The sequence below is a fragment of the Prunus avium genome, chromosome 5 (genome assembly GCF_965620075.1).
Source record: "Prunus avium chromosome 5, drPruAviu1.hap1.1, whole genome shotgun sequence".
NCBI lineage: Eukaryota > Viridiplantae > Streptophyta > Magnoliopsida > Rosales > Rosaceae > Prunus > Prunus avium.
This window is the reverse complement of record NC_142288.1, coordinates 15,060,606-15,074,025: the sequence shown is the minus strand read 5'-3', so window position 1 is coordinate 15,074,025 and position 13,420 is coordinate 15,060,606. Positions and strand designations below refer to the sequence as shown.

The following is a 13,420-nucleotide window of genomic DNA, read 5'->3' as shown; positions in this document are numbered from 1 at the left end:
TCATGCAACTGATATGTAGAACTGGAGGGCAAGCATTATTTGTGATGATTGCTTGAAGGAAAGTTATTCATCTCCAATGCATATGACGTAAATTTTCATCTCTTAAAAACCATGAAATAGCTAGATTGAAAAAAAATAAAGAAATCTTACGGCCCGTTTAGTATCCTATTTGGATATAATTTTATAAACTCAAAAACAGATTTTAAGTCCAAAACCCCAAAAACCCGTTTGGTAGGCCCATTTTTAAAAACTCAAACCCCAAAAAAAACTCAAAAACACCCCAATTATTGAAAACAAAAAAAGTGAGATTTTACAGTTTTTTTTTCACTCTATTCTCTCTCTCTCTCTCTCTCTCTCTCTCTCTCTCTCTCTCTCTCTCTCTCTCTCTCTCTCTCTCTGTGTACTCCCTCTCATGTCTCTCTCATGTCTCTCTCTCCTTCCTTAACCATCGACCGAGTCATCAACGGTGGGGGAGGCTCCATCGAACTTATCCCCAGATTGGATCGACGAGATCGAGACCATTTTGATGTAAGACGACGATGTCAACGACCCAGATCTCGTCATCGGCGACAGCGGCTTCGGCCCAGATCTCGTCGGCGACAGCGTCCTCTACAACCCTTTTGTTTTTTTTTTTGTTAAACCCGAGTTCATGATTTTTCACTGTTGGGATTCGTTGGTTCAACAGATAAAGAGAGGTCCTGGATTCTTTTATTCTTTTCCCTTTTTTCAATTAAAAATAATAATTAATTGGAACAAGTTTCAAGATCTTAAAAATAGGTTTGAAGTTAAATACCAAACAAGTTTTCAGGTCTTAAAATTTGTATTTGAAAACTCATGTTTTAAAGAATCATGGTTTTTAAGTTTACTTTTTTGAGTAGGATACCAAACAAGCCCTTAATAATTAGACCCTAAATCTTAATCATCACTGTAGATAAAGCTATATTTCAGACCGAAAAAGATATAGCTGGATTACAAAATAACAGCTAAGTTCTTATTCCAATAGTCAAGGCTGATTTTCGACCACCAAAAAAACAAAAAAAAGAGTCAAAGCTGATATGGAGAGCAATTAATACGCCTAACTCTTAAGCTCAAATTCTTAGACAGACTGTGAAATGATTTTTCTGTTTACTAAATTTGTCTCCTAACCATGTTTAATACCCTGTCTGATTTGTCAAAATCACAATCTGTAACGTCCTCATAAAAAGAGTTCATTCTGTTGGAATATTGCTTCATTGTTCGGTTGAGCTCTTCCGCATCTTGTTCGTACAGTATGCGGACTCCGCACTTCTTCACGAATGTCTCCTCTCTTACACCATATGGTGTTCCGACACAAAACTGGATCGGACCTCCGCACTTCTCCATCCAATAGTTCTCATGTGTCATGCTTGATCCCAAAAAAGAAAATTTAGACAGAACGAGCAACCAAAGGTGATCTGACGCTAAATTGTGTACTGAAATGCCAATCATCGGGCCCAAAAAGGTGTTGCTTAAACCATGAAGAGCATAATATTTTGAATGCTGTTTTAAATAAGTTGGTTCAAATAGAGCACAAAAAGCAAACCCCATCCACTTGCTATTAAATTCCGAAGGTAGCGTCTCAATTACTGAGTTTCCCAAACTTTGATTACTGAACCAGTCAGGAATTTCACTTCCAGGAATTATGATATTGAAATACCCCCGAGAACGAGGGATTTCCTGCACCAAAGGAAGAATATAAATAGTATTACATAACTAAAGGAGGGAAGGAGGGAAGGAGGGAGAGAGGGAGAAGGCAAAATACCTGAAGGGATTTCTTCAGCATTAAATATATTATGGAATTGGAACCTTGATGCTCAACCAAACTGATGCAATTGACAGACTTAATCGAAATTACACCGTTGCACATCGGTGCATATGGGAGAATTTTTAAGGAAGTACAATTCTCCGTGTTTACAGCTAGAACAATTCGTCTGTTTGATGGAAGGCTTGGCAATTTTTGAAGCCTTTTGCAATTCTTCAATGTGATACTGATAAGCTTAGAAAGCCCACTGATGCTTGCAGGAAGGCTAACAAAATGGTTTCCATCAAGATTTAATGTCATTAAAGAGGACAATAAACCAATATCTTCAGGTATTGCTCCTTCACAAAGATTGCAGTCCTTCAGATTTAGAAACTTCAAAAAGCGTAAATCTTTTAAGGAAGCTAACACCAGACTCACAGGGTGAGGACTGTTTCTTGGAAATAAGCCAAAAGTGAAGAACGAATGCCATGATCTAGGTGGTTTGATATTTTTCACTGGAACCAGGGCGGATGGCGCATCTCTCATAGAAATTCCACTCATATCAATCTCCTTCAAACTCGGGATCAAAGGTATAATTGATGAAGGAATTTGCTCAACAGCAGTGAAGCTTAAAGAAAGCTTCGAAAAATTCTTCATTTCTCCCAGAAATTCTGGAATATTTTTCACTTTTGAGCACCCAGAAAGATCAAATGTTTCAAGAGATTCCAGTTCTACTTCACTTGGGAGACTCTTAATGCTTTTACAGTTTTTAAAATTCAAAACTCTTAGTCTTTTGAGAGAGGCAATGGATGGATGAATCTTAACAATATTAGTACAACCTTTAAAAACCAGCCTCTCAAGATTCTGAGTACCTGTGAAATCTGGGGTCCTTATCAAGTTCTCCGAGTAACTAAGATCAATAGATTTCAACTTGACCATGTACTGTACAAAACATGAAAATGGTAGATTAATTAACTTCCAAGAACCGTACAATTTATTGAGATTGAAAAGAAATAGCTCTACAAAGGTCTTACCTTTATTCCATTCCAAAGGTGATCAATTTTGCTATGCTGCAGGCGAAGTTCAGCAAGTTCAACAGGTTGAAAACTTGGTGGCAGACATTTGGAGGGATACCAACTCCACTCCAGAAACCTTACGGAATTGGGAAGATACTTTGGGCCCAAAGAAAGGCTCAAATTATTAATCTTGAGCAACTTGAGTTTACACATCTTAGTGAATGCTTCAGGATTCCAGTGTGCCACTTCAAATTCACACAAGCATAGGACTATGCTTTCAATGGCTGCCGTTCCCTTGAAAATAGGAATAAAAGAAAAGTTAATGTCATAATCAAGTCTCTCTTATCATGTTTAATGGAATTATAGTATGTTATCCAAGGCTTTGGTATTTTATTTTTTGCACAACTTCTTACCGTATTGTTCGTGAGTACATGAACGATGTCACTGTGAAGCCACAAGCGACTGCGACCACCTGGCTCGTCAAAAGACTCTTGGCGAACAATCTCCCATGCCATTTCTTGTATCAAATCATGAATGGACAGACACGTGTTTGAAACAGACAAGAGAGATTTCTCAATAAGAACATGTATCACAATACGAGTGCCAACAAAACCACAACTGTCTAGTATTTCAATCACTTCTTCCTTGTCAGCAAACTTATGGAAACATGCAACATCAAGAAAAATTTTCTTCTGCATCTCCTCTAGTCCATCATAGCTTATTTTCAACGTTTGAAAAATTTTTCTGTCAGGAGCTTGCTTCAGTTTATCTAGTGCACTCTTCCATTCATCTCGACTTCTTTTATACAAAAAAGACCCCAAAGTTTTAAGAGCTAATGGAAGACCTCCTGCATAGTTTATGAAATTTTTAGACATTTCTAGATAATCTTCTTCAAGGTCATCTTTTTTAAAGGCCTTCCTACTAAAGAGATAAAGAGCTTCATCTTGGGTTAATGGCATGACCTTATATACCTTCTCTATCCCATGTTCGACTAACAAACGTTCATCTCTAGTTGTAATAATGATTCTACTTCCCAAACCAAAGCAGTCTTTTTCCCTGATCAACATTTCCAGTTGGTCTGATTGATCTACATCATCAAGAATGAGAAGAACCTTTTTATTACATAGGCACCTTTTTATCATAGTAAATCCACTGTAAGCATCATAAACTTGTATATTTTTTTCCCTCAAGATATTGGAAAGAAGCTGTTTCTGTAAAGGAACTAGACCATGTGTTGCACAAACCTCTCTGACATTTGCAAGAAAGCTGCTACCTTCAAAATTATGAGACATTCTCTCATAAACTAACCTAGCTAGGGTTGTCTTACCCATTCCCCCCATCCCCCATATTCCCACAAAGCGCACATCATTTGCGTTTGTATCTAAATGCAGATCTATTTCCTTTAGTTTAAAATTAAGTCCGACCAATATCTCTGAGGAATCTAACAATGAAAATGTAGGGTGCACTTTATCCCACAATGCATCAACAATTTTTGTGATAAGCTCTGTATCATACCTGGAAGTAGAAGGAAAAAAAAAAATTCATCAGATGAGGTTATATGAATATGTCACAAATAAAGTGCATGGCAAAACTAAACGTGATATCAAGAATTGGTCTTATTAGCTGGGTCAGTTGTTGTTGCTTCATGCTTACCCATAATCCTTTGAATTCCACCCAGCCAGATTAGCAACTTTTTTTAAAGCATTTCTCCACCCAAGCACCTCCTCTACGTCTTCCCCACAATTCATTTCATGGTTAATGAGGGCTGCCCCAAAACTCCCCCGTTGATGGCGTACATCAGAGGGATCCACATCATAAAAAATTGGGAAAATTCTCTCCTTTTCTTTCATGGACTGAACAATATGGGTTAGTTCACGCAAACACCAACTTGATGAAGCATAGTTTGTTGAAAGAACTATGATTGCAAACCTTGATTTTTCAATCGCAGTCAGAAGCTCTGGATTGATATCTGTCCCTCTTTCAAGATCTGGATCATCCCTGAAAGTTCTAATTCCTCGCCAGTCCAACTGTTTGTATAAATAGTCAGTAAAACCCCTGCGAGTGTCTTCACCCCTGAAACTCAAAAATACTTGGTATTTCCATGGACAAACTGCAGTAGCTGAAGTGAAGGCCCTTTGGCTGCTCAATGCCATTGGAAAGTGGTTCCAAGAAATCTTCTCTCAGCACCGGATTGCAAAACTAAAATGATTAGAAAGATGGTAGTTCAATGGCACCAATTGAAATATGGAAAAGAAGAATCAACACAGAGAGAGGTTCCAGGAAGGGAAAGACAAAGGCTATAATGAAACTGAAAAACAAAATAATAGTGTAGAAAGGGACTTCAGCAATGTTTCGTCATGGTGTGTTGCAAGGAAACGATGCCTTTGTCATTAACAAATGCAAAAGAAGATGATAATTAGAGAAGAAGACACAGGAAGTAGTTGGAGTTGGAGAAAATGGTGCCATGACATTCTTTTGTTTATTTGAAAGGCTGATGACTTGATAAGTTTGATTAATTTTGTGTTAGTGTCGTTTAGCATATTGATTTAAAAAAAAATTAAATTTCCTTATTCACAACTCACCGTCCTTAAATAAATAATATGTTAAACTCAAGCAGGGGAGGTATACATCAGAGAAGACTTTAAGGGCACGTTTGTTTTTTATACTAGTGTTAATGAGGGCTGCCCCAAAACTCCCCCGTCAATTCATTTCTTTTTTATTTTATTTTTAGAATTAAGAAAAGATAACATGGGTAGTTATCTATATATATAAAACAAAAGGCAAAGAATGGTGAAACATTCAAAATACCATAAAAGGCTCTTGGTTAATGCAAACATTAAGAATTGAAATTATTAATTAAATGAGGATAATATGGTAAATTCACACTTTTTATATTAAAAAATTAAAATTAAAAGAAAAATCAGATAATGGATCCTATTTTTATGAAACACAACTACCCATTATCTTTTTTAATTCTAAAATAAATTTAAATTTTTTTAAAAAAAAGCCTCTCGTAGGCGCGGAAGCGCGTGCGGAGAGTCTAGTATTCTATAAAAGTAGGACCTATTATCTTATTTTGTTTTTATTTTTATTTTTTTAATATGAAAAAAATATGAATTTACCATATTATCTATCCTCATTTAATTAATCATTTCAATTTTTAATGTTTGAATTAACCAAGGGAATTTTAAGGTATTTTGAATGTTTCACCATTCTCAGCCTTTTGCTTTATATATATAGATGACATATATGTGTATATACATATATATATATATATATATATATTAATTATAATATAATATATATATATGTATTATAATATAATATATATATGTATATATATACAGAAAGCTTCCATTGAGGGATTCCTCAAATAAGCTTATTTGAGGAACACCCCTTGTGGGGCCAGCTCCGAATTGTATTTCACTAATCCAAACCGTCTATTTTGCACAGGGCCAGAAGTAGTTGGAACCCTAAATGAAAACTGAAACTGAAAGAACGGGTGAAAAGCCATACATTTATACAAAATATCTACAAAAACCACGACAGTCTTTATATAAATACAACGTCTAATAGTAAAAAACCACATTGGCGAAGTCCCAAACGGCGGTGTATTTAAAATGTACCACCTCGAAAAAATTAAATTACAGACGTGTAACTTAATAACCAAGTCGGTTGACTAAACACAAGAGAGTTGACTTTCAATTAACCACGACGGTCGACTAAAACAAGGAGTCGTTGACTTTAAATAACCACTACGGTTTCCTAAAACTAAAGGTCGTTGACTTTTGAAACACAACGACGACTTTAGATAAACAAGCGCTGTCATAACACATAATATCAGAGCATCAAAAGTAAACTTATGTCGTGTAAAACTTAAATAACCACGTTGGTTTCAGAATTCCAAAAGTCGTATGGCTTTATTAATAACCACGTCAGTTCCTACTTAGTTTCCGTCGTTTTAACTATGTACTGGGGCGGTTTTTAACAAAACCGTCATGTTATTGAACTCCGGGAAAATATATAAATTTTTACGTTCTCTCTCACTGATAAAATATCTTAGTTTCCCTCTCAGTTCCCAAAAGCGGCTTCGTAATCATCATCATCTGAATCTCGTCTTCGTCCCCAAATCACCAAAGTTGACGTCAAAAGGAAACTTTCTTTGCACACCAAAGATTTTTTCTCATTCACTTTTCATTTTTTTCAATTTCATTTGAAGAGGGTTTTGAAAGAACGAGTCTGGAAACAAGACTTCGTTCAAAATGACGAAATCTTTCATTAGTCCATCATTCTCAAGACGTTTGAAGACGACGGTTTTGTCCTGTTTATGACGTTAGAATTGATACACCACGACGATATTTAAATCAGTGCTGTTGCAAAAAGCACGACGGTGTTTAATAACCGTCGTGGTGTGGCAATTAATACGTTAGCACAAGATAAAACCGTCGTCTCTTGTGAGAGAGAACTGTGAGGTTTTTACTATATCACATCTTATTAAGACGACAGTTCGGTCTTGTTTGCGACGTTAGAATCGACACATCATGATGGTACTTAAAATCCGATCTAATGCAAACTGCACGACGGTGGTTAATAACCGTCATGGTGTAACAATTAATACATCGGCAACAAGATGAAACCATCGTCTCATGGGAGAGAGAACTATGCGGTTTTTCCTATAGAGTTTTGCACTGAGCATTTATCTGATGTTAGTACAGTTGGAGTGCCATCAAGCCAGAAGATGGGGGTTTCAAAGCCATTATCAGGTTGCACAGTGAGCTTAGTTGATCGGGACCTGTTGAACTAGGTGCATCTATATGTCTTGGAGAATACGGAGGAAGTCTTACCTTATATCGAGTACGAGTTTTATTCTTTAAGTAGCCATTTTAAATTATTCCTTATGTTGTTATCTTATATACAAGGGACCGTAATATTAGAGATGGGTGTGAAGATATATGGATTGATTGATTGTTGTAATGTATGACATTAGTTATGCAGTTAATTGTATGACATTAATTAATAGCTCTGTATGACATCAATTTTCCAATAAATTTCAATGTTTGACTTTATTTTGATCACATTTTCATTATGCGGCTTTGGGAACAACAAATCCAAAACTAAAAACGCTAATTTTAAGGTGTAAAATACGATGTTCAAGTTTAAAAATCACAAAAACCGACGTCTAAAACATAACAAATGTCGTGTTTTTAAAAACGCAGTCAAATGGAAATGCAAAAGTCATAAAGAAATAAAAACCGCCATTTGAAAAAGAAAATACGTCGATTAATTAATATTACTACACACGGCTATACATACTAACAACAACGACAGTCAGGAAAATAATGTTTGTCATATTTTTTTGAATAACACGACGGAACAGTGCAATGTGTTTTATAAGAGTGACTTTTAAAAGAGCAACCACGTCAAGTCCTATACACATGCCGACGTGGTAAGTCACATAACAACGGTGAAATATCGGATTCTTGTAGTGAATTGATTAACCACGACGACGTTATTTCTACCTGACGTTGGAACTATTATCCACCGTGTTTTATTTCTTCTCTTCAGATGTCTGTTCCTAAAGACTAGGGTAGTGGTTATTGCTTTGTACGTTGGTTTTTAATAAAGTAGTGCCATGTTAAAATCTTAAAACATCAGTTTTTTTAAAGCGTCGTCTAACTTTGTCTAAGTGTCATTTAAATGTCGGTTCTCACAAGAGTCAGATGTGGAATAAATTTAACAAGGCGGTGTTTTCCTTTGTAGTGACGTGAAATATTTTATATGCGTCGGTCTTTCTACGTCTATGCCATGGTTAATGCTTCTTAAGTCGGTTACGGATTGATTTCTAACATGTAACATCCTTCAGACGTCTGTTCTTTTCTGTAAACGTCGTCTAAAGTTGACTATATTTTATTTTGTTTTGTTTTTGTTTTGCGTTTTAATATATTTTAGACGTCAGTTTTTTTATTTAGTGAACGTAGTATATATTAACCACGACGATTTCTACTTTATAAACGGCGATAGTTTTTCAAAGAGAGACGTGGATAACTTTTTTTACGTCAGCATGTCTGTAGTTTTTAACATATAACAGTCTTTAGACGTCTCTATTTTCCTAAACTTGTAGTCTAAGGTTGTCGAAGTTTTCCGTTTTTGCTCTTTATATACTAAATAGACGTCAGTTTGTGTTTTCGTTTGACGCTGTATGTCTTAAAAACGTCGGTTATTTACCGTCATTGTTTTATATAACAAAATATGGCGGTCAATTTCACGACGGTTTGAAAACCTTCTAGATGACGGTGGATTCCCGTCGTCTGTTTCAATTTTTGTAGTAGTGAATGCTCCTAGAGATGAAGAGAAGACAATCAACAAGTATGGATGCTAGTCTACTTCTTGATTGGACCAATTTTTGGTTTATGGAAGATGAGATACAAAGATGATCACTCATCAACTAAAGTAGGAAACCAAAAACCCTAACTAGGTTTTCTCCAAAGTTTAGCTTATATAGGACAACACAAAAGGCAAAGTGAGAGCTTCCCTTTAGTTGCTGAAATTTGAGTGGGTATTTGCGGCTCCATTTGGTCCATGGGTCATGTCATCTTATGCCACTTATCTCTTGGGCCTAATAGCCATTTGGCCTATTTTGTCTCTTTCCTTTTAAATCATATTTAAAAGCCCAATCCAATATTTCTATATGTCAATATTAATTCCATAATGAATCTTTTAATTATAATTTAACTATTAAATTATAATTTTAGTCTTACTTAATTAACCCGGTCAAACTATTTGACTTTGGTCAATTGCTCTGGTCAACATGTTGACTTTTTACCATTGACAAAGATTTGATTATCAACCATTGACTTGTGTCTCCTCATTTCATTTCTCCTCATTTGTACTTCTAATCACATTCTTTGGGTGTGCAGATCCGTAGGTTCCCTTTAGCAAGCTAGTGGGTTTGACTCAACTCCTCAGAGATGATATACAAATTAAATTCCACAATTTAATTCTTCCTAGTAATAAAGGTTAATTGAAACCTTTTAGGACATCCACAAACCACCTAGCAGCAAGTCACGGTTATCCGAGCTAAATGAGACGTTGTGAAAGAACCTATTCAAACTGGAATGACCGTGCAATTGAATCCTTCTCTTGTGTCAATACTCCTTATTCACATTATTAGATCATGGAATCCGATTGTCAATATCCTAATGTGAATCATTCCTTTTATATGATTATCCTGGTAAGATTTGAAGACTTCTTCTTTCAAGTCTTATCCACTACTCTGCGTAGAGATTTGACCAATCATATCTTGGAGTATTCTCTCTCCTTTACTGAGAGTATAGATTCCTTGTTGTACATTCATTTGCTTCCATGACTCTAATGAGAATCCTGATAAGCACCTTTAAGCTATGCCTAATTCAGCATGACTGTATTGTGCCCTCAAAGATTAACAACATAGCCACAAAACATCTATGATGCCTCAAGTCTAAGGATTAGTTTTCACCATTGCAATTTATGAGTTCCAGCTTGACATGTGAGTAAAGACTTCCATGCTGTAAATCATGTGTTGGATCGCGTTCAGTGTACCTGTTCTTCTACAAGCACCTACACACATATCGATGTGTCTCCACACTTAATGACGATACTGTGTGTATTGGTCTTTGCCGAATATTGACGCCCAATCAATATTCCTATGACCAGGAACATATTTAGAATTTAGGGATGATGAGAAGTCTCCATGTATGCAATCTCATTACATAGCTCTCATATCCACTTGTGTATTCCTTGGACTATGGTTGTTCTACATATTGAAAGATAATATAGGATGATGTAATGTATAAAACTACATTTCTTACCCATTGATAACATAATGTCTTTTATGTCGTCTGAACCTTCATGATTGTCCGCTTGCATCACTTCTCCTTTGTACTCGAGACTTTCCAGTAAAACACGGTTGAGCCCCCAAACCTGTCATAAACGGTACACCGTTCGTCCGTCAAGCAGCGTAGCCTTCGAGCATTGGAGCTGAGCGTAAGCATGGTTGTTGACTTCTGAGTGTCTCTTCCTTTCTAGGTCGACAATTGTTATGAGTTCCTCATTGCTAAGATAACAAACTTCGGTCCAAAAAGGTAGGTAGGTTCCAAAATTCTTGGATGGGTTGCTTCCAACACCTGTGCATTCGGTGTAGAATTCCGCCTCCAAATAGTGGGCTTCGTTTTGGTTGAATGACACTTGATTTCCTGGTATACGAAGTGGTCTCAGCCCAATCCTTCCTTTCACGCATTGGTGGTAGGTGGAGACCATAAGCTTGTGCTTGTTGAGCCATGGCCTCCCAAGCAAAGCATGGTAAGCCACATCTACATCTACCACATAGAACTTAGTAAGTGACCGAATTGGCCCTACCTTCAAGTTTATCTGTATGTAGCCGACTATAACCTCACTCTTATTCCTGAAACAACTGATGCTTGTTTGAGATTGCACAATTTGAGATAGTGGAATGCTAGCTGCCGTGAGCACAGACAGAGGTAATATGTTGACAGAAGAGCCTGTGTCTACCAAAGCTCTTCTTATAAACACGTCGTTGATCTGACCCTCCAAGTAAAGTGGCCTCCTGTGATCTAGATACGGGACTTCCATATCTTCGTCAGTGAAGACAATAGCATTATCATTTTCCAAGAACGACCTTTGCAGTTGAGCAGTGAAGCAATGAGGATTAGATTCTGCAGAGATGTTCATGAGGGCTACAGCAGCTGCTTCCCTTGCTTGTGGTCCAAAGCCAAGTTAGTAAAAGAGTGACTTGAACTTTGGATTCTTCTGGAGGACTTGTGAGGCGGTAAGCCCCTGCTTCAGACCTAGGTAACGCTCCATCACACTCATTTCAGCCTCTGTGAGATTATGAAATGTAACATCGGTTGTTTCTTACTGTCCAAATGAAGTCCCCAAGTAGCGTTCTTCTAGCATGTCTAACGTGAACACTTCATTGCCTGAACCATCATCCCATCCATCAGCAAGTGGCCATGGGGTGTTATAACTTGAAGGTTTTGAATATTTACACCAGTAGGCCTTCTTCATGTTTCCACAAGGTTCCCAAATAGCCTTTGGTGACTTTGGGTCATTCTTTCATGGGTGGCACAATTCATCATCGTCGAGCAAGTCATCGGAGCATGTGATGACATCGGCTATCTCATTTCCCCTCGTTTTGGCAAGGGGTCTTCGTCAATGGCTTGCTTCTTAGAGGGGAGCTCAAGAATTCCCCCATGTATCATGTAAGATCCTTCTTAGAGTTTGGCAAGCAGTGGTTGGATGCCCCACAAACTGATGATAACGGCAATAGCTAGGATCACCTTTTTCCTCTCTGGTAAGGACCTTGTAGGGCCTGAGGGGTTTGATTGCATCGTCAGCAAACATTGTGTCGAGAATAGCATGGAATTCTTCGTCTTTGCACGACAGTGGCGGATATGTCTCCCTATCTTTTCGTTTGTGTGAGTTATAGTCATTGGACGGCTTGTCATCCACAGCTAACGTTGGTGTGCTTCCTTCTTCTCACTCCTCCATGTTTTTCTATCCAGTTGGTTTGACTGACATGCTTGTCTTCCTTACTGCTTCCAGCAGCCTGGAAAATTGGCTGATACCAATATTTTCCAGATAGACTCTGTAGTCTGCCATGATGTTACTTATGCATATTTTGACAAGCGCTTCTTCATCCTTCTTATCATAGCAGTCTAGAGCCAAGTCCCGGAATTGACGCACGAAGTCCACAGGGTCTTCCTCATGCTTTTGGCAGGTGTTGTTGAGTTGAGTCGTAGTGACTCTTTCCTCACGCTGGAAGTACTTCTTACAGAACCTACCTGCCAAATCTTCCAAAGAGCAAATAAAGCCTGGTGCCAATGTCGTGTACCACGTATAAGCACGGTCGGTGAGGCTTTTTGAAAACTCCTGGATATGGAGGTTATGATCACCGGCATGTGGTCCCAAAGCATCAATGAAGCGGTTGACATGCTCTTTCGGGCTTCCTTTCCTTCCGTCGAAAATGACGAAGCTTGGTGCCCATAGCCTTTGGGATATGGCTGCTGGAGTAGGCTTGATAGATACGATGGCTGAGGAACATACTTCCAATCCTCCTAGCTTCGGCTTAGTTCCTTCTCCAGCATGGCGATGACATCTTCATAAGTGACAAAAGATGGCCTTTTTGTTTAGAACCCTTTCCGGCAGCAGCAGACTCCTCTTGAGGGGGTCTTTCATTTTCTTCGCTTGGCTTGGAGACTGAACTTTTTAGTTCTTTGATCGTGTCCACAATCTCCTTCTAGGTTTCCCTCATAGCATGGATGGCTGCAACAAGGTCTGTAAGGGTGAAAGCTCCCTCACTTGCATGTTCTTCCTCTCTAAGGGAGGCATTTTGCCTTGATTCCGAGTTACCATGGTCTGGCCCCTCTTAGGAAGCCATGGTATTGCTTCTGGTTTTCCTTCCTTGGAGGCATTGGTGAAGATAATGTTAGAAATATGCCCTTAAAGCCAACTAATTATGTAATAGTTTGAGTTAAGAACATCTTTGATAAAAGACATATTATGTTATTAATGGGCAAGAAATGTTGTTTTATACATTAAATTGTCTTATTATCTTTCAATTATGTAGAACAACCATAGTCCAAGGAAT

At 37.7% G+C, this 13,420-nt stretch overlaps 1 protein-coding gene across 1 annotated transcript; it reads right to left on the bottom strand.

Moving 5' to 3' along the window:
- Positions 1 to 942: 942 nt before the first annotated feature.
- Positions 943 to 5,216, bottom strand: LOC110748256 (TMV resistance protein N). The gene is made up of 5 exons (XM_021948261.2): positions 4,429 to 5,216; positions 3,189 to 4,290; positions 2,794 to 3,069; positions 1,781 to 2,701; positions 943 to 1,695 (listed from the first exon to the last, which is right to left on the bottom strand). The coding sequence occupies exons 1-5, from the start codon at positions 4,926 to 4,928 to the stop codon at positions 1,129 to 1,131; spliced, it is 3,366 nt and encodes a 1,121-aa protein (XP_021803953.1). The 5' UTR covers positions 4,929 to 5,216; the 3' UTR covers positions 943 to 1,128.
- Positions 5,217 to 13,420: the final 8,204 nt, after the last annotated feature.